Genomic DNA, 22,528 nt, shown 5'->3' with positions numbered 1-22,528 from the left:
AAGCTGGTCACATGATCCCTCCTAGGCTCCGCCTACCCCAGTCATTCTCTTTGCCGTTGTACAGGCAACATCTCCACGGAGATGGCTTAGAGTTTTTTAGTGTTTAACTGTAGTTTTTCATTATTCAATCAAGAGTTTGTTATTTTCAAATAGTGCTGGTACGTACTATTTACTCAGAAACAGAAAAGAGATGAAGAATTCTGTTTGTATGAGGAAAATGATTTTAGCAACCGTAACTAAAATCCATGGCTGTTCCACACAGGACTGTTGAGAGCAATTAACTTCAGTTGGGGGAACAGTTTGCAGTCCCTTGCTGCTTGAGGTATGACACATTCTAACAAGACGATGTAATGCTGGAAGCTGTCATTTTCCCTATGGGATCCGGTAAGCCATGTTTATTACGATTGTAAATAAGGGCTTCATAAGGGCTTATTTAAACTGTAGACTTTTTCTGGGCTAAATCGATTGATTATTAACACATATTTAGCCTTGAGGAATCATTTTATCTGGGTATTTTGATATAATAATATCGGCAGGCACTGTTTTAGACACCTTATTCTTTAGGGGCTTTCCCAAAGCATAGGCAGAGTCTCATTTTCGCGCCGGTGTTGCGCACTTGTTTTTGAGAGGCATGGCATGCAGTCGCATGTGAGAGGAGCTCTGATACTTATAAAAGACTTCTGAAGGCGTCATTTGGTATCGTATTCCCCTTTGGGTTTGGTTGGGTCTCAGCAAAGCAGATACCAGGGACTGTAAAGGGGTTTAAAGCTTAAAACGGCTCCGGTTCCGTTATTTTAAGGGTTAAAGCTTCCAAAATTGGTGTGCAATATTTTCAAGGCTTTAAGACGCTGTGGTGAAAATTTGGTGAATTTTGAACAATTCCTTCATGTTTTTTCGCAATTGCAGTAATAAAGTGTGTTCAGTTTAAAATTTAAAGTGACAGTAACGGTTTTATTTTAAAACGTTTTTTGTACTTTCTGATCAAGGTTATGCCTGTTTAACATGTCTGAACTACCAGATAGACTGTGTTCTGAATGTGGGGAAGCCAGAATTCCTATTCATTTAAATAAATGTGATTTATGTGATAATGACAATGATGCCCAAGATGATTCCTCAAGTGAGGGGAGTAAGCATGGTACTGCATCATTCCCTCCTTCGTCTACACGAGTCTTGCCCACTCAGGAGGCCCCTAGTACATCTAGCGCGCCAATACTCCTTACTATGCAACAATTAACGGCTGTAATGGATAATTCTGTCAAAAACATTTTAGCCAAAATGAACCCTTGTCAGCGTAAGCGTGGCTGCTCTGTTTTAGTTACTGAAGAGCATGACGACGCTGATATTAATATCTCTGAAGGGCCCCTAACCCAATCTGAGGGGGCCAGGGAGGTTTTGTCTGAGGGAGAAATTACTGATTTAGGGAACATTTCTCAGCAGGCTGAATCTGATGTGATTACATTTAAATTTAAATTGGAACATCTCCGCATTTTGCTTAAGGAGGTATTATCCACTCTGGATGATTGTGAAAATTTAGTCATCCCAGAGAAACTATGTAAAATGGACAAGTTCCTAGAGGTGCCGGGGCTCCCAGAAGCTTTTCCTATACCCAAGCGGGTGGCGGACATTGTTAATAAAGAATGGGAAAGGCCCGGTATTCCTTTCGTCCCTCCCCCCATATTTAAAAAATTGTTTCCTATGGTCGACCCCAGAAAGGACTTATGGCAGTCAGTCCCCAAGGTCGAGGGAGCGGTTTCTACTTTAAACAAACGCACCACTATTCCCATAGAGGATAGTTGTGCTTTCAAAGATCCTATGGATAAAAAATTAGAAGGTTTGCTTAAAAAGATGTTTGTTCAGCAGGGTTACCTTCTACAACCCATTTCATGCATTGTCCCTGTCACTACTGCCGCATATTTCTGGTTTGATGAACTGCTTAAGGTGCTCGATAGTGACTCTCCTCCTTATGAGGAGATTATGGACAGAATCAATGCTCTCAAATTGGCTAATTCTTTCACTCTAGACGCCTCTTTGCAATTGGCTAAGTTAGCGGCTAAGAACTCTGGGTTTGCTATTGTGGCGCGCAGAGCGCTTTGGTTGAAATCTTGGTCGGCTGATGCGTCTTCCAAGAACAAGCTACTAAACATTCCTTTCAAGGGGAAAACGTTGTTTGGTCCTGACTTGAAAGAGATTATCTCTGATATCACTGGGGGTAAGGGCCACGCCCTTCCTCAGGATCGGCCTTTCAAGGCAAAAAATAGACCTAATTTTCGTCCCTTTCGTAAAAACGGACCAGCCCAAGGTGCTACGTCCTCTAAGCAAGAGGGTAATACTGCTCAGGCCAAGCCAGCTTGGAGACCAATGCAAGGCTGGAACAAGGGAAAGCAGGCCAAGAAACCTGCCACTGCTACCAAGACAGCATGAAATATTGGCCCCCGATCCGGGACCGGATCTGGTGGGGGGCAGACTCTCTCTCTTCGCTCAGGCTTGGGCAAGAGATGTTCTGGATCCTTGGGCGCTAGAAATAGTCTCCCAGGGTTATCTTCTGGAATTCAAGGGACTTCCCCCAAGGGGGAGGTTCCACAGGTCGCAGTTGTCTTCAGACCACATAAAAAGACAGGCGTTCTTACATTGTGTAGAAGACCTGTTAAAAATGGGAGTGATTCATCCTGTTCCATTAAGAGAACAAGGGATGGGGTTCTACTCCAATCTGTTCATAGTTCCCAAAAAAGAGGGAACGTTCAGACCAATCCTAGATCTCAAGATCTTAAACAAATTTCTCAAGGTCCCATCGTTCAAGATGGAAACCATTCGAACTATCCTTCCTTCCATCCAGGAAGGTCAATTCATGACCACGGTGGATTTAAAGGATGCGTATCTACATATTCCTATCCACAAGGAACATCATCGGTTCCTAAGGTTTGCATTTCTGGACAAACATTACCAGTTCGTGGCGCTTCCTTTCGGATTAGCCACTGCTCCAAGGATTTTCACAAAGGTACTAGGGTCCCTTCTAGCGGTGCTAAGACCAAGGGGCATTGCAGTAGTACCTTACCTGGACGACATTTTGATTCAAGCGTCGTCCCTTCCTCAAGCAAAGGCTCACACGGACATTGTCCTGGCCTTTCTCAGATCTCACGGCTGGAAAGTGAACGTGGAAAAGAGTTCTCTATCCCCGTCAACAAGGGTTCCCTTCTTGGGAACAATTATAGACTCCTTACAAATGAGGATCTTTCTAACAGAAGCCAGAAAAACAAAGCTTCTGGACTCTTGTCGGATACTTCATTCCGTTCCTCTTCCTTCCATAGCTCAGTGCATGGAAGTGATCGGGTTGATGGTGGCGGCGATGGACATAGTTCCTTTTGCGCGCATTCATCTAAGACCATTACAACTGTGCATGCTCAGTCAGTGGAATGGGGACTATACAGACTTGTCTCCGAAGATACAAGTAAATCAGAGGACCAGAGACTCACTCCGTTGGTGGCTGTCCCTGGACAATCTGTCTCAAGGGATGATGTTCCACAGACCAGAGTGGGTCATTGTCACGACCGACGCCAGTCTGATAGGCTGGGGCGCGGTCTGGGGATCCCTGAAAGCTCAGGGTCTTTGGTCTCGGGAAGAATCTCTTCTATCGATAAATATTCTGGAACTGAGAGCGATATTCAATGCTCTCCAGGCCTGGCCCCAGCTTGCGAGGACCAGGTTCATACGGTTTCAATCAGACAACATGACGACTGTTGCGTACATCAACCATCAGGGGGGAACAAGGAGTTCCCTAGCGATGGAAGAAGTAACCAAAATTATTCTTTGGGCGGAGTCTCACTCCTGCCACCTGTCTGCTATCCACATCCCAGGAGTGGAAAATTGGGAAGCGGATTTTCTGAGTCGTCAGACATTGCATCCGGGGGAGTGGGAACTCCATCCGGAAATCTTTGCCCAAGTCACTCACCTGTGGGGCATTCCAGACATGGATCTGATGGCCTCTCGTCAGAACTTCAAAGTTCCTTGCTACGGGGCCAGATCCAGGGATCCCAAGGCGGCTCTAGTGGATGCACTAGTAGCACCTTGGACCTTCAATCTAGCTTATGTGTTCCCGCCATTTCCTCTCATTCCCAGGCTGATAGCCAGGATCAAGCAGGAGAGGGCGTCGGTGATCTTGATAGCTCCTGCGTGGCCACGCAGGACTTGGTATGCAGATCTGGTGAATATGTCATCGGCTCCACCTTGGAAGCTACCTTTGAGACGAGACCTTCTTGTTCAGGGTCCGTTCGAACATCCGAATCTGGTTTCACTCCAGCTGACTGCTTGGAGATTGAACGCTTGATTTTATCGAAGCGAGGATTCTCAGATTCTGTGATCGATACTCTTGTTCAGGCCAGAAAGCCTGTGACTAGAAAGATTTACCACAAAATTTGGAAAAAATATATCTGTTGGTGTGAATCTAAAGGATTCCCTTGGGACAAGGTTAAGATTCCTAGGATTCTATCCTTCCTTCAAGAAGGATTGGAAAAAGGATTATCTGCAAGTTCCCTGAAGGGACAGATTTCTGCCTTGTCGGTATTACTTCACAAAAAGCTGGCAGCTGTGCCAGATGTTCAAGCCTTTGTTCAGGCTCTGGTTAGAATCAAGCCTGTTTACAAACCTTTGACTCCTCCTTGGAGTCTCAATTTAGTTCTTTCAGTTCTTCAGGGGGTTCCGTTTGAACCCTTACATTCCGTTGATATTAAGTTATTATCTTGGAAAGTTTTGTTTTTAGTTGCGATTTCTTCTGCTAGAAGAGTCTCAGAATTATCTGCTCTGCAGTGTTCTCCTCCTTATCTGGTGTTCCATGCAGATAAGGTGGTTTTACGTACTAAACCTGGTTTTCTTCCAAAAGTTGTTTCTAACAAAAACATTAACCAGGAGATTATCGTACCTTCTCTGTGTCCAAAACCAGTTTCAAAGAAGGAACGTTTGTTGCACAATTTGGATGTTGTTCGCGCTCTAAAATTCTATTTAGATGCTACAAAGGATTTTAGACAAACATCTTCCTTGTTTGTTGTTTATTCAGGTAAAAGGAGAGGTCAAAAAGCAACTTCTACCTCTCTCTCTTTTTGGATTAAAAGCATCATCAGATTGGCTTACGAGACTGCCGGACGGCAGCCTCCCGAAAGAATCACAGCTCATTCCACTAGGGCTGTGGCTTCCACATGGGCCTTCAAGAACGAGGCTTCTGTTGATCAGATATGTAGGGCAGCGACTTGGTCTTCACTGCACACTTTTACCAAATTTTACAAGTTTGATACTTTTGCTTCTTCTGAGGCTATTTTTGGGAGAAAGGTTTTGCAAGCCGTGGTGCCTTCCATTTAGGTGACCTGATTTGCTCCCTCCCTTCATCCGTGTCCTAAAGCTTTGGTATTGGTTCCCACAAGTAAGGATGACGCCGTGGACCGGACACACCTATGTTGGAGAAAACAGAATTTATGTTTACCTGATAAATTTCTTTCTCCAACGGTGTGTCCGGTCCACGGCCCGCCCTGGTTTTTTTAATCAGGTCTGATATTTTATTTTCTTTAACTACAGTCACCACGGTACCATATGGTTTCTCCTATGCAAATATTCCTCCTTAACGTCGGTCGAATGACTGGGGTAGGCGGAGCCTAGGAGGGATCATGTGACCAGCTTTGCTGGGCTCTTTGCCATTTCCTGTTGGGGAAGAGAATATCCCACAAGTAAGGATGACGCCGTGGACCGGACACACCGTTGGAGAAAGAAATTTATCAGGTAAACATAAATTCTGTTTTTACTTTACTGGCCCTATAAGAAGATTGCCTAGATTCCTGATATCTAGACCTTTGGTCAGGCTTTGATCATAATCATAATGGTTATTCCTCCTTTAAAACGTTATCTTTTTTTGAGGGTCCCTTAAGCCACCCCTTTAGATCTTCAACTTTTATCATAGAAGGTTCTTTTTCTCTTGGCTATTTTTTCAGCCAGAATAGTTTGTCCACAGCTGCATTCATTACTTTTGGGAAATAAGAACCAGGCCACCAGGAGGAGACAAAGACAACCCAGCCAAAGTCTTAAATACTCCTCCCACTCCCCTCATCCCCCAGTCATTCTTTGCCTTTCGTCCCAGGAGGATGGCAGAGAAGTGTCAGAATTTTTAATTTTTGTTTTTGTCTCTTATGGAGGGTAGTACTCTGTTGCATGGGACAGGAGTTTTAAGTAGTCCTGTCAGTCTGGAGATGCAGGGAGTTTCTTTATGCGGAACCATCCTGACTCATATTAACAGCTCCTCAAGCAATCAGTGTTGCCGAACTTCGCTTCGCTGCCTGCTTTCTTCTCTCAAGTTCATGGCAGAGGCGATGCTACTATCCGACACACTTGAAGGGCCGTGTTCCTGTTCCACAGCATAGATTCCGGTAAGATTGTTTCATTTTACTTTATTCGCAAAGTACTGTAATGTGAATGTTTCCCGAGAGGCTACCACCTTGCGGGTCTAACTTATACATAAGGGTCTCAGTGAGTCTCTTTTAGTATCTTGGAATCGAGGGTTAATATATCCTGAGGGGGGGGTTATTGAACAGGGGGGTTTATTATCATGTTTGTTATATGATTCAACCTGCTTATGTGCAATGTTTACTGGGCTGGTGGTTGGAACTTTGAGGCCTTTGGAAGTGACGCAACCTTTTGGTTGGGCGCGTTTTTTTTGGACTGTACGGTTCACCTTGTTTTCGTGGGTGGCTACGTTCCATTTTTCCATTTCCTCATTCCCGACCGCGTTGCAAAGGAAAATTCTCTAGTCCGCAGGGATCTGGTCATAGGATGTGGTGAGTGCCCCAGCCATTGTGGGTGTCAGGTGCCATTGTAGTTTTTATTACTTTAGTCCATAATGAAATATCCTCTATCCTGTTATGGAGGATTCTGATACTAAGAATGTGTTAATTTCAGATTCAGTTACAGAGGATTCTGATACTGAGACTATTTTGATTTCAGATTCTGTCTCCAGTGATGAATCCGGAGTGGCCTCGTTGACGCCTGTCAACCAGTTTTGTTCCGTATGCCATTTCAGAGCGCCTGGTTCCTCGGACTCGGGGAATCGGGGCTGCTGAGCCATCCGCCTTTGGGGGTCCTGTCCTCTGAGAGGCGAGTTCTCTACCAAATCATACTTCTGCACATGCGGGTAACCCAGTTTATGGTTCCTCCATGCGGGGTGGCGTGTTCCCCCCGGAGGTTGCAGCACGTTTTAGCTTCCACATATTGTTGTTGATTGTTCGTCTGCAGAGTCCAGATGTTTATTTGAGAATGTGCTTGTGCCCTATTATCATGGGCCTTCCTCCTTGGGGAGGGCTTCTACAGGTCCCTGAGGGATATCTGTCACTGAGTGTTGTGCCTTCCATTACAGGATTGCGCGCCTTCGTGTGTTGCTTAGACATGTTTTTCAGTTATTTAATGACCCTATCGTTGCCAGATAAGGGGGAATTTCAGTCTGACAATTCGAATGGTGCACCTCATTAGACATGTGGTGATGAAGTAATCTTCTGATGGTCATTTGTTGAGATCTTTCCCAGTTTTGTGAGATAGGGCTCAGTTTGGCTTGTCCTGTGGGTAGGCCTGTGTCTTTTGGGCGTTAACCTCCGGGTTGCCTTATATTTTATTTATATCCAATTGGGTGTTTTTTATTTGTTTTTGTTTCCTTCGGGATCCTTCTGGGATTGATACTCTTTATTACTTATTCTGAAGTTGTTGGACATGTTAGTCCTCTGTTACAAATGTCTGTTTTCTGTTTTTTCCCCTACAAGGATGCGGAAGGTTTGCAGTTTGAAACCTGTTGCAGCTCTTTACACCTTGCAGGTGTACGCGTAAGCTGTTTCTAGTGTATCTAGATGCAGCTCTTACTCTTGACTGAGTTATATGAGGCCTTTTGGGTCTTCTTCCATTGCCTCCGGGTGAATGGATCTCCTTTTAGGGATCTGGGTTTCCGGTTGATGGTTCTTCCCTGCGTGGATTTTTGTTTAGCTCGGAGTTCTCCGGAGCTGGGTAGGCTTTGCGCCTTCTCTTCCTTGTGTCCTCTGCTTGTGCAGAGGTGTTAGGGAGACTAGTCCTGTTAGTAGAATTTTTTTACCTTGAGGTATCCCTTGGTCGTCCTGAGGCTCTGAGAAGTATCTTCATATGACTTCTAGCCTTGCTCCTTGGAGCGTTGTACTTTAGCTAGGGGTGGTTCCTTCCTTTGGTCTGGCTTTCGAGTTTTCTCGCTATCTGGATTTGCTGGATATGCATCCATACCCTTGTGTCTGGCCTTTTGGCTAGTTGGGGTGTTTAGTTCTGGGTATCGTTTGCCTGAACTATTGGGTATCTGGACCTATTTTTCTCCCCGAGACTTCCGGTTGCTGAAGCTTCGCTTGACCTTTTTACCGACCCAGTCTGGGTGGTTTTGGAATCTTGGATCTCAGGGCTGGTCAGGGGGTTCCACGTTAGTGGTAACTGGGGCTATGTCCTTGCTCCATCTACCTAACCTGGTCATGTTTGACCAGGATTTTGGAGTATTTTTTACTCTTTGCCACAGAGTGACCCTTGTCCTCTGGTGGTTAGCCGTGTGGCTTGAGCCTTAAGGGTGGTTGGTTCATACTCGGCTGCTGGTGTTGGATGTCCAATTTCTGTTGCTCTATAGGATTGCATTCCCCTGGCTAGCTTGCCAGTGTTCCCGTAGATTCCCTACTCTGCAGACGAATGGGTTGGCTATGCCTCTGCTTGGCAAGCTACTTGTAGGGGGGGGGCTTTACTAGGACATCTGTGTTGGAAATTTCTCTTCCCGTTAGCCGGTGCCTTTGGGCCTTGAGGACAGTTATTGCTCTTCTGGCATCATCCCTTTTCTCCCTATGGAGATAGAGCCCTTGCTTGGGGCTTCTCCTGGATGGGAGGCAGAATGGTGGGATTGGTTCCCCCGGGGGTCTTGCTGGCTCCAAGCAGACTTGTTGGGCCTTTATTTTGATAGATCCTTATCTATGGCCTTGTCTGTTTTTAGAGTCGGGTTGTACTTGTACTCTATGGGGATGGCTGTGCTATCCTTACGCTCGTTCCTGTACCTGTTTCGGGATTCTTTGTTCCCCTGTTTTGGATCCTTGAGCCTGGGTTAATCCTGCTGGCTGTGGGTCAGGATGGCCGAGACTATGGAGCTACGTTCGGTCACAGTCTCCTGGATGTGTGAGCTTTGTTGAGTTTATCCTGTTAGCTTAGTCTGCTAGGGTATAGATTTTCCTTTCAACTGGCTTAATTGATTTCAGAAGAGAGTTTACTCTTCCTTCGGGTTTGGAGGGTATACTCTTTCTTGGGAGGCCTCTATTGAGGTTTGTGTTCCCCTTTTTAGGGACCTGTGTGCAGGTCCGGTGACTTAGGTCGACTGGAGCGTGCTCTCTGTCTGGGGGTTGCTTTTGCGGTCTCTTTCTTGCTTGACTGCTTCTTCTTCCTCGCAAGAATCCTCTGTGTCGTCCTGTTATGGACTCTGTGTTTCAAACTTGGGGTTCTCTCCTGGGTGCATTACACACTTTTTCATGGTCGAATGCCTTGCTATTCTGACACTGGGAGGAATTTGCCTTTTCAGTTGCAATCCATACTTGCAGGATGTTGGAGAGACGTCTGTTCTGTCTCTGTGCCCGGTCTTATCCCGGGTTTCGCTTGGTATAGGTGTGGCCTCCTTTCCCTGTTTGGGCCCCTTTGGGCCTCTGTGAGCTGGACTCACTCGTGGAGGTGTTCTTTTTTGTATTAGGGGACCTTTTGGTTTCCTTGGTTCTCCCTTACCTTGTTCCCTTGGGGGTTTTGGCTGTTGTCTCCTTAATTTGTGGAGATGAGCAGTGGAGGACTGTTTGTTGGGCGACAGTGTTTCCTGGAGGACTGTTGGCTCAGTCGAGTCAGTTTGCGGTCTCTAGTTTGGCTTCTGGACTAACTGCGAGTCAGTGTCATTGGGGCTTTCTCCTTTTCAAATTTTCTCGGCTTCGGACGAAGCAATGATTTTTCTTGGGTAGCGGTTCAGGCTTGGTACCCTCAGTATGGGCCGCCTATGTACCCTCCCGTCTTGGCATTCAGTGTCCTCTATAGCTTGGGTATTGTTTTCCCAAAAGTAATTAATGCAGCTGGGGACGCTTTCCATTTAAAAAGAAAAACATAAATTATGCTTACCTGATAATTTCCTTTTCTTCTGATGGAAAGCGTCAACAGCTCCCCACCCGTAATTTTATGTGGGGCGTCCTTATATTTTTCTGGCACCTTTCACCCTAATATTTCTTCTACTGTTCCTTGTTCCTCGGCAGAATGACTGGGAGATGAGGGGAGTGGGAGGAGTATTTAAGCCTTTGGCTGGGTGGTCTTTGCCTCCTCCTGGTGGCCAGGTTCTTATTTCCCAAAAGTAATGAATGCAGCTGTGGACTCTTTCCATCAGAATAAAAGGAAATTATCAGGTAAGCATAATTTGTTTTTCTTCCTATGGTAATATCTATGGATACTATCAACCAAGAGATTGTTTGTTTTTGTTTTTTTCTTTATGTCTAGCTCCTAATCATTCTAAGGAGCAGCAACTTCACAACCTTAAATTTATTTTTGAAGCAACAAAAGTTTAAAGCCTTTCTTCTTCTATTTGTAAATTTTTCTGGGTTGCAAGGGTCATACAGCTGCATCAGTTACATTAGCCACTTGGCTTGTAGGGGTGTTTTTGCTTCCTTCTAGTGGACTGGTGTGTAATCCCACATGTGATATCTTGTGGACTCTCGCCATATTGGAATACATTAATTTATCAGATAAGCATAAATTTTGTTTTTAATTAGCAGTAAAGTAAGGTTGTCACCTTCACATAAAGAATATAAGTAAGCTCCCATTAAAGGGGCATGCAACTCAAAAAGTTTCTTTCACGATTTAGGTAAAACATACAATTTTAAACAACTCTCCAATTTACTTCTATTATCAGATTTGCTTAATTCTCTTGGTATTATTTGTTGAAGAAGCAGCAATGCACAACTGATTTCTTACCGAACACATGGGTGAGCCAATGACAATTGGTGTGTATATATATATATATATATATATGTGTGTGTATGTGTGTATATATATATATATATATATATATATATATATATATACAGCCACCAATCAGCAGCTAGAACATAGGTTCTTTGCTGCTCCTGAGCTTACCTAGATAAGCATTTCAGCAAAGGATAACAAGAAATTGAAGCAAATTAAATATTAGAAGTAAATTGGAAAGTTGTTTAAAATTGCATGTTCTGTCTAAATCATGAAAGAAAAAAATTGGGTTTCATGTCCCTTTAATGAGACATACAGTTCCAAAGGAAAAAATGCCTCTAATACAATCCCTGATGGGTTTCGTAATACTGAGGAGTCTTCTTATAGATTCTTGCCAGACCAGAGAGAATCGGGCCCTTAATCTGCATTTTCTTCTCATTCTTACATTTGCATGACCCAGCTTTGGTACTTACTCTTTATTACTAGTTCTACTGGTGTGTTTTTTTGTTGGTTTGCTTTGGGGGTTTTTTTGTTTGTTTTTTGAATAATCCAAACCTGTTCCTATATTAATACAGGGTTCAAAATAAAGTCAGGTTTATCCAGTTTTGAAATTTTGTTCATATAACAATATTTTTTTTTTAATGCCAACTTTTTTCAAATAGCATAAGACACAGTAGTTATAGATGTATCACTATCATTACTATCAAATGATGATGTACTAAAACTAGTTTACTACCTGGAAAATTTTAGCCTTTTTTTTTTTTTTTTTTTTTTTTTTTTTTTTTTTTAGAATGGGTCTCTTGTGTCTACTCAAAGTTCCTGGTCTTGTGCTACCTTCATGATGTAAAGAATGTTTTGCAGCTACATGACCTGGCCTCTGGCACGCATGTTAAAACTTTCCCCTTGGATGTTGGGAGCATTGTGGGATACAGCGGTCGGAAGAAGGATTCTGAAATATTTTATCAATTCACTTCCTTTTTATCTCCAGGTGAGTGTTGGCCTTTTAAGGCATTCTCTATTTACATTTCCAGTTTAGCTTTTTATTATTTGTGCTGGCATTTTGTGGAAAAAAATTGACTGAACTCATAGTGATCCCAATAACTGAATAGGACAATGCCCATACAGTATTGCTCTAAAATTTTGGTACAAAAAAAAAAAACAACAAAAACATTGCTTTTCATTTTCATTCCTTTGGAACTAGCAGCCATTGGTTCTCAGAATATAGCCTTAGATTCCTTGACAATACCACAGACAGTTATATACATATTCTATGACTGCAGGGCTGCTTTTGCTTTGGAATTGTTATATTGTCGGCGATGCAACTCTTCATACTCAATTTTATTTTCTGTAGTGCTGCTTCTTTTGTGTCGGGAAATTTTCCAGCTTTCTTTTTGGATAAAGCTCAGAGCTTTCTTGTGATATTGAGGAATAGTTTTATAGCACACTGAACCTGAGCCAACATGCAATAGAAGGGAACTGTGAAGAACAGCACTGATTTAGTATGCATTGTATGGCTTGTTAGGTACAGCTTGATACAGTGCATTCTAATTACATTTTTGCTCTGGGCACAGCAAGCTTTCGAGAGAAAAACAATGTTGAAGCTATTGCAAATGTTATTACACCACAATGAATATACCTAAATAATTTGGAGATGTAATGGGCTGATACATTTTAACCCCTTAACTGCTAGGAATTTTAGAAGAAAAAACTTGCTCAAGTGAACTTTTTAGCATTTTTGCTATCACTGCATTTAAACAGAAATAAAGAAACCTATATACTTTATTTTTTTTGGCATAAAAAGAGCTTACAGTGATAACCGTTTCAATTAGCTATTTATTCACAGAATTAATAAATTATTGTAAATTTACTAACAAAAAAAGTAAATAAAAAGTTTAATTTACACATTCCCAAAAAAACTCTAGCTTTCTAACTATAAAAAAAAAATCTCAAAATGTATTCAGCTTAGACCAAACGTTTTTATTTTGCATTGTTTTTGATCATTTTAATGTCTTTATCTGCAGCTATGTATACAATATTCTAAAATGATGCAATGGGGTAACTCTCTTTTGGTATAGCAGAAATGCCCAAATTTTGAAAACTGACCCCCAAAACTATATACCAAAAGTATTGATCTAGGCCCATTTTGGTCAATTTCATGACACCATTTGGCCACCAGATATGTGCCAAACTTGATTACATAAAAAATGTACTTTTTCACATTTTGGGTTACTCACTGAAATTATTTACACACAACTTGTGCAGTCATTAGACACATTGTTGCAAAAGCTTCTCTAGGATCTCCTGTGTTCAGAATTAGCAGACATTTAGGGGTTTACCATTGCCTTTGGTGAGCAGAAGGCAGCTAATTGCACACTTTGCAAAGAGGATTTTTAGACACATTATGGCTATGTGTCTAAGGCCCTTTTGGGATGACATAACAGCTGGAATTCTCAAAAATGATTTCCAAAACTATACTTTTGATATATATATATATATACACACAGTTGTTTGCAAAAGTTTAGGCACCCCTGACAATTTCCATGATTTTCATTTAAAAATAAGTGGGTGCAATTTCATTTTGATCTATCAAATAACTGAAGGAGACAGTAATATTTCAGTAGTGAAATGAGGTTTATTGTATTAACAGAAAATGTGCAATATGCATCAAAACAAAATTAGTTGCATAAATTTAGGTACCCTTGTCATTTTGTTGATTTGAATACCTGTAACTACCTAGCACTGATTAATTGGAACACACAATTGGTTTGGTGAGCCCATTAAGCCTTGAACTTCATAGACAGGTGCATTTAATAATGAGAAAAGGTATTTAAGGTGGGCAATTGCAAGTTGTTATTCTCTTTGACTCTCCTCTGAAGAGTGGCAACATGGGGGTCTCAAAACAACTTTCAAATTACCTGAAAACAAATATTATTCAACATTATGGTTTAGGGGAAGGCTACAAAAAGCTATCGCAGAGATTTAAGCTGTCAGTGTCCACTGTGAGGAAATGGAAAACCACAGGCACAGTTCTTGTTAACAGGAGAAAGTAATAACAGCGCTACACTAAATCAGGTGGGGCACCCGTAGAACTTCCCCTTTGAGAAAGTGAAAAAACAAAAAAATAAGAACGAATGTATCTTATATATCTGCTTTTCAGAAGACACACAACCAATCCCCTATTGTGTTAGCATATGAAACATAGATACATTCACCACCGTACAAGTTTGTATATATGTATATATATGGGGAAACTCCTCTATTACTGGGAGTAAATAAAATGTCCCAAAACAGTGGATAATGTTAATCAAACAAAGTACATATAGGCTGGTTATTGCAGGATTAATGTGTTAACTTAGCTGAACCAGATGGAGGAAAAGTTCGTTCAGTAGATGTGCATACACGGCAAATCCGAAGTAGTAATGTCCGGTTAGTCCAATTAAATGTACGCTGGAGGATCTTCACAGGAGCAGCTGATGGATCACGGGGCTCCAGCTGTGTGTATCCCGTTGCAGCAAGCTGTATGAGAAATGACGAGAAAAAAACAGCGCATCCACGAATCACAGCAGCGTTTTTTATTCAGGTAAATGACACACACAAAAATTGCACACTTACAAGATGACAGCAATATATGAGCGGTAATGCCCTCTGGCTAGTTGTATCTCGCCTGCAGTAGATCTCAGCGGAATCGCCTCAGATGCCGACCAGCAGCATCAAGAGACCCACTTCCTGTCATATACAGCAGGTACCAATATGAACTCCAAAAAACAGCAGTCCTAAGAACTTTTAGGTAGGTATTAGTTACCCTACGCGTTTCCTCTGCTCACGGGCAGACTTCTTCAGGGGTATATGAAAAATACAAACTAACAAACTACCTGTAGGACTGCTATTTATACACATACCTGACTTCCCCTCAAAAAGGGATTTACCTTTTTACCACATATATCTTAATATAATCGTATCTGACAGGTTACTTGGATTAAATGGGCACTAATGGTAAAAAAGGGCTCATACATATATAGCATAACTAAAGTCACAACATGTCTAAAATAGTATTAAATACATTTAGCTGTATCAATATTAAAATAATAATTATATAAATCCATAGCTATATTACAATTCATAAAATCAATCAATTAATAACTGTACCTATAAAACACCAACATTGATAAAAACGAAGAAGATAGCCAAAATTTTTTTTAAAAAACTTAATATCATAAAGAGTAAAACCTAATCAAGGTGTTACCTTAATTCATCCCTACATATCCTGACCCTATCAGAAAAGAAACTTACCCTACAACATATCTATAAAAAAATCTCTATCCTTTATGGACCTAATACATAATATTAAATATTAAAATTAACCTTAACATGAGGATGTGGAGTTTTAAATTTAATGAATAAACAACTAAATAAATAAATAACCATATAAGGATATCTTAACCCATGAATGCTTGGAGGTCAATATCGATATTTAGACCTTTGGGTTCCAAACATTCTAAACGATGGATCCATTTAGTTTCACACTTTCTAAGTAGCAACAGTCTCCTATTAGAACATGGTCCAGGTTTGATCTGTTCCAAAACTCTGATCTTTAAGTCACTAAAATCCCTATTGTGCACATAATTAAAATGGTTAGTTACACTATGCTTATCATACCCTGATTTAATATTCTCAACGTGTTCATACCATCTCCTTTTTATACATCTTTTTGTGCGACCAACATACATTTTCTTACATTTACATACCAATTGGTAAACCACATATGTATATTTGCAATTCGTTCTACCTTCTACTATATATTTTTTACTCTTATCAAAGTTATATACTTCATTACATTTAAAAGTACCAGCTTGTGTTTGCAGCTAATGGGAAGAGGGGGTGATATTACTTTTTAATTTTGAGGGAGCTACCATACTTTTTAAGTTTTTCTATTTTTCTTAAAGATAACCTGGGAATTCATTCCTATTTGATCCTTTAAAATAGGATCACCCATTAACACTTCCCAGTGTTTTTTCAAAATGTTCTTAACTACTTTAGCACCCTCATTGTATGTATTGGCATTTAAAAAGCCATTTCTATCTGATGGCTTTCTAAAATTTCTAAGAGCCTCTTTATTTTCTTTTATGAAAAGGGTATTGTCTAAAAAGTCAATGGAATCCCTATTGGTGCAACTCGTAAATGTGAGGTTACATGCATTATTATTCATATATTTTAAAAATTCACCTGCTTCTTCTTCCGTTCCCCACCATATAAGCACTATATCATCTATATACCTGTAAAATGTATGTATATTATCTCTATATGGATATTGTTGTTCCAAATATGTTTATTCTCATAATAGGCCATATAAATGTTGGCATATGATGGTGCCATTGTGATACCCATGGCCGTACCTTGTATTTGTCTATAGAATGTTCCCTCAAACTGAAAATAATTATATTCTAATATAAAATAAATCTCTTCTGTCAAAAAATCTACTTGGATTTCCGGGATATTCCATCCTCCACACATATCTCTAAAAGCAAGTACACCTAAGTCATGAGGGATATTCGTGTAGAGGGCGGAAACATCACGTCATCCAAATGAAATTAGGGTCCCATTCCATACCTTCTACTTTATTTATAATGTCAGCTGTATCTCTAATATATGATTTAATTGTTTTAACCATTGGTTGAAGGTACCAGTCAATGTATACTGACAAATTACTTCCTATTGAATCTATGCCGGATATAATAGGCCTTCCCGGGGGGTCTTAAGGGGTCCTTATGAATTTTCGGAATGTGATAAAAAATGGGTATTTCTCCAACATAGGTGTGTCCGATCCACGGCGTCATCCTTACTTGTGGGGATATTCTCTTCCCCAACAGGAAATGGCAAAGAGCCCAGCAAAGCTGGTCACATGATCCCTCCTAGGCTCCGCCTTCCCCAGTCATTCTCTTTGCCGTTGTACAGGCAACATCTCCACGGAGATGGCTTAGAGTTTTTTGGTGTTTAAATGTAGTTTTTATTCTTCAATCAAGAGTTTGTTATTTTAAAATAGTGCTGGTATGTACTATTTACTCTGAAACAGAAAAGAGATGAAGATTTCTGTTTGTAAGAGGAAAATGATTTTAGCAACCGTTACTAAAATCGATGGCTGTTTCCACACAGGACTGTTGAGAGGAATTAACTTCAGTTGGGGGAAACAGTGAGCAGACTTTTGCTGCTTGAGGTATGACACATTTCTAACAAGACTTGGTAATGCTGGAAGCTGTCATTTTCCCTATGGGATCCGGTAAGCCATTTTTATTAAATGAGAATAAAAGGCTTCACAAGGGCTTTTAAGACTGGTAGACATTTTCTGGGCTAAAACGATTGATATATAAGCATTTTTAATACTTCATAGCTTTGAGGAGTTATTTTATTCTTGGGAATTATGTAAAAAAACCGGCAGGCACTGTATTGGACACCTTTTTCACTGGGGGCCTTCTCTAATCATAGGCAGAGCCTCATTTTCGCGCCTCTATTGCGCAGTTGTTTTTGGGAAGCAAGACATGCAGATGCATGTGTGAGGAGCTCAGATACATAGAAAAAGCTTACTGAAGGCGTCATTTGGTATCGTATTCCCCTTTGGGCTTGGTTGGGTCTCAGCAAAGCAGATACCAGGGACTGTATAGGGGTTAAATATAAAAACTGCTCCGGTTCCGTTATTTTAAGAGTTAAAGCTTTCAAATTTGGTGTGCAATACTTTTAAGGCTTTAAGACACTGTGGTGAAATTTTGGTGAAATTTGAACAATTCCTTCATACTTTTTCACATTTTCAGTAATAAAGTGTGTTCAGTTTAAAATTTAAAGTGACAGTAACGGTTTATTTTAAAACGTTTTTTGTACTTTGTTATCAAGTTTATGCCTGTTTAACATGTCTGAACTATCAGATAGACTGTGTTCTGTATGTGGGGAAGCCAAGGTTCCTTCTCATTTAAATAGATGTGATTTATGTGACACAAAATTTAGAGAAAATGATGCCCAAGATGATTCCTCAAGTGAGGGGAGTAAGCATGGTACTGCATCATCCCCTCCTTCGTCTACGCCAGTCTTGCCCACACAGGAGGCCCCTAGTACATCTAGTGCGCCAATACTCCTTACTATGCAACAATTAACGGCTGTAATGGATAATTCTATCAAAAACATTTTAGCCAAAATGCCCACTTATCAGCGAAAGCGCGACTGCTCTGTTTTAGAAAATACTGAAGAGCATGAGGACGCTGATGATAATGGTTCTGAAGTGCCCCTACACCAGTCTGAGGGGGCCAGGGAGGTTTTGTCTGAGGGAGAAATTTCAGATTCAGGGAAAATTTCTCAACAAGCTGAACCTGATGTGATTACATTCAAATTTAAATTGGAACATCTCCGCGCTCTGCTTAAGGAGGTGTTATCTACTCTGGATGATTGTGAGAATTTGGTCATTCCAGAGAAATTATGTAAGATGGACAAGTTCCTAGAGGTCCCGGGCCCCCCGAAGCTTTTCCTATACCCAAGCGGGTGGCGGACATTGTAAACAAAGAATGGGAAAGGCCCGGCATACCTTTTGTCCCTCCCCCTATATTTAAGAAATTGTTTCCTATGGTCGACCCCAGAAAGGACTTATGGCAGACAGTCCCCAAGGTCGAGGGGGCGGTTTCTACTCTAAACAAACGCACTACTATCCCTATAGAAGATAGTTGTGCTTTCAAAGATCCTATGGATAAAAAATTAGAGGGTTTGCTTAAAAAGATGTTTGTTCAGCAAGGTTACCTTCTACAACCAATTTCATGCATTGTTCCTGTCACTACAGCAGCGTGTTTCTGGTTCGATGAACTAGAAAAGTCGCTCAATAAAGATTCTTCTTATAAGGAGATTATGGACAGAATTCATGCTCTCAAATTGGCTAACTCTTTTACTTTAGACGCCACTTTGCAATTGGCTAGATTAGCGGCGAAAAATTCTGGGTTTGCTATTGTGGCGCGCAGAGCGCTTTGGCTAAAATCTTGGTCAGCGGATGCGTCTTCCAAGAACAAATTGCTTAACATTCCTTTCAAGGGGAAAACGCTGTTTGGCCCTGACTTGAAAGAGATTATTTCTGATATCACTGGGGGTAAGGGCCACGCCCTTCCTCAGGATAGGTCTTTCAAGGCTAAAAATAAACCAAATTTTCGTCCCTTTCGCAGAAACGGACCAGCCCCAAGTGCTACATCCTCTAAGCAAGAGGGTAATACTTCTCAAGCCAAGCCAGCCTGGAGGCCAATGCAAGGCTGGAACAAAGGTAAGCAGGCCAAGAAACCTGCCACTGCTACCAAGACAGCATGAGATGTTGGCCTCCGATCCGGGACCGGATCTGGTGGGGGGCAGACTTTCTCTCTTCGCTCAGGCTTGGGCAAGAGATGTTCTGGATCCTTGGGCGCTAGAAATAGTCTCCCAAGGTTATCTTCTGGAATTCAAGGGGCTTCCCCCAAGGGGGAGGTTCCACAGGTCTCAATTGTCTTCAGACCACATAAAAAGACAGGCATTCTTACATTGTGCAGAAGACCTGTTAAAAATGGGGGTGATTCATCCTGTTCCATTAGGAGAACAAGGGATGGGATTCTACTCCAATCTGTTCATAGTTCCCAAAAAAGAGGGAACATTCAGACCAATCTTAGATCTCAAGATCCTAAACAAGTTTCTCAAGGTTCCATCGTTCAAAATGGAAACCATTCGGACAATTCTTCCTTCCATCCAGGAAGGTCAATTCATGACCACGGTGGATTTAAAGGATGCGTATCTACATATTCCTATCCACAAGGAACATCATCGGTTCCTAAGGTTCGCCTTTCTGGACAAGCATTACCAGTTTGTGGCACTTCCATTCGGATTAGCCACTGCTCCAAGAATTTTCACAAAGGTACTAGGGTCCCTTCTAGCGGTGCTACGACCAAGGGGCATTGCAGTAGTACCTTACTTGGACGACATACTGATTCAAGCGTCGTCCCTACCACAAGCAAAGGCTCATACGGACATTGTCCTGGCCTTTCTCAGATCTCACGGGTGGAAAGTGAACGTAGAAAAAAGTTCTCTATCTCCGTCAACAAGAGTTCCCTTCTTGGGAACAATAATAGACTCCTTAGAAATGAGGATTTTTCTGACAGAGGCCAGAAAATCAAAACTTCTAAGCTCTTGTCAAGTACTTCATTCTGTTCCTCTTCCTTCCATAGCGCAGTGCATGGAAGTAATAGGTTTGATGGTCGCGGCAATGGACATAGTTCCTTTTGCGCAAATTCATCTGAGACCATTACAACTGTGCATGCTCAGTCAGTGGAATGGGGATTATACAGACTTGTCTCCGACGATACAAGTAGATCAGAGGACCAGAGATTCACTCCGTTGGTGGCTGACCCTGGACAACCTGTCACAGGGGATGAGCTTCCGCAGACCAGAGTGGGTCATTGTCACGACCGACGCCAGTCTGGTGGGCTGGGGCGCGGTCTGGGAACTCCTGAAAGCTCAGGGTCTTTGGTCTCGGGAAGAATCTCTTCTCCCGATAAATATTCTGGAACTGAGAGCGATATTCAATGCTCTCAAGGCTTGGCCTCAGCTAGCAAAGGCCAAATTCATACGGTTTCAATCGGACAACATGACGACTGTTGCGTATATCAACCATCAAGGGGGAACAAGGAGTTCCCTGGCGATGGAAGAAGTGACCAAAATCATTCAATGGGCGGAGCTTCACTCCTGCCACTTGTCTGCAATCCACATCCCAGGAGTGGAAAATTGGGAAGCGGATTTTCTGAGTCGTCAGACATTTCATCCGAGGGAGTGGGAACTCCATCCGGAAATCTTTGCCCAAATTACTCAATTGTGGGGCATTCCAGACATGGATCTGATGGCCTCTCGTCAGAACTTCAAGGTTCCTTGCTACGGGTCCAGATCCAGGGATCCCAAGGCGACTCTAGTAGATGCACTAGTAGCACCTTGGACCTTCAACCTAGCTTATGTATTCCCACCGTTTCCTCTCATCCCCAGGCTGGTAGCCAGGATCAATCAGGAGAGGGCATCGGTGATCTTGATAGCTCCTGCGTGGCCACGCAGGACTTGGTATGCAGACCTGGTGAATATGTCATCGGCTCCACCATGGAAGCTACCTTTGAGACGGGACCTTCTTGTTCAAGGTCCGTTCGAACATCCGAATCTGGCCTCACTCCAACTGACTGCTTGGAGATTGAACGCTTGATTTTATCAAAGCGAGGGTTCTCAGATTCTGTCATTGATACTCTTGTTCAGGCCAGAAAGCCTGTAACTAGAAAAATCTACCATAAAATATGGAAAAAATATATCTGTTGGTGTGAATCTAAAGGATTCCCATGGAACAAGATAAAAATTCCTAAGATTCTATCCTTTCTTCAAGAAGGTTTGGAGAAAGGATTATCTGCAAGTTCTTTGAAGGGACAGATTTCTGCTTTATCTGTTTTACTTCACAAAAAGCTGGCGGCTGTGCCAGATGTTCAAGCTTTTGTTCAGGCTCTGGTTAGAATCAAGCCTGTTTACAAACCTTTGACTCCTCCTTGGAGTCTCAATTTAGTTCTTTCAGTTCTTCAGGGGGTTCCGTTTGAACCCTTACATTCCGTAGATATTAAGTTATTATCTTGGAAAGTTTTGTTTTTGGTTGCAATTTCTTCTGCTAGAAGAGTTTCAGAGTTATCTGCTCTGCAGTGTTCTCCTCCTTATCTGGTGTTCCATGCAGATAAGGTGGTTTTGCGTACTAAACCTGGTTTTCTTCCGAAAGTTGTTTCTAACAAAAACATTAACCAGGAGATAGTCGTGCCTTCTTTGTGTCCGAATCCAGTTTCAAAGAAGGAACGTTTGTTGCACAATTTGGATGTAGTTCGTGCTCTAAAATTCTATTTAGATGCTACAAAGGATTTCAGACAAACATCTTCCTTGTTTGTTGTTTATTCTGGTAAAAGGAGAGGTCAAAAAGCAACTTCTACCGCTCTCTCTTTTTGGCTTAAAAGCATCATCAGATTGGCTTACGAGACTGCCGGACGGCAGCCTCCTGAAAGAATCACAGCTCATTCCACTAGGGCCGTGGCTTCCACATGGGCCTTCAAGAACGAGGCTTCTGTTGATCAGATATGTAAGGCAGCGACTTGGTCTTCACTGCACACTTTTACTAAATTTTACAAATTTGATACTTTTGCTTCTTCTGAGGCTATTTTTGGGAGAAAGGTTTTGCAAGCCGTGGTGCCTTCCATCTAGGTGACCTGATTTGCTCCCTCCCATCATCCGTGTCCTAAAGCTTTGGTATTGGTTCCCACAAGTAAGGATGACGCCGTGGACCGGACACACCTATGTTGGAGAAAACAGAATTTATGTTTACCTGATAAATTACTTTCTCCAACGGTGTGTCCGGTCCACGGCCCGCCCTGGTTTTTTAATCAGGTCTGATAATTTATTTTCTTTAACTACAGTCACCACGGTATCATATGATTTCTCCTATGCAAATATTCCTCCTTTACGTCAGTCGAATGACTGGGGAAGGCGGAGC

At 41.9% G+C, this 22,528-nt stretch overlaps 1 protein-coding gene across 1 annotated transcript in view; it reads left to right on the top strand.

Moving 5' to 3' along the window:
* PREP (prolyl endopeptidase) overlaps nt 1-22,528 on the top strand; it is a 551,073-nt gene that overhangs the window by 277,311 nt on the left and 251,234 nt on the right. The window contains exon 9 of the mRNA XM_053710588.1: nt 11,780-11,977. Coding sequence (XP_053566563.1) covers nt 11,780-11,977 — 198 coding nt within the window. The remainder of the gene's footprint in view (nt 1-11,779; nt 11,978-22,528) is intronic.

This window comes from Bombina bombina, chromosome 4 (genome assembly GCF_027579735.1).
Source record: "Bombina bombina isolate aBomBom1 chromosome 4, aBomBom1.pri, whole genome shotgun sequence".
Taxonomy (NCBI): Eukaryota; Metazoa; Chordata; class Amphibia; order Anura; family Bombinatoridae; genus Bombina; species Bombina bombina.
The sequence above is the reverse complement of the archived record's forward strand: the minus strand, read 5'-3'. Positions and strand labels throughout refer to the sequence as shown.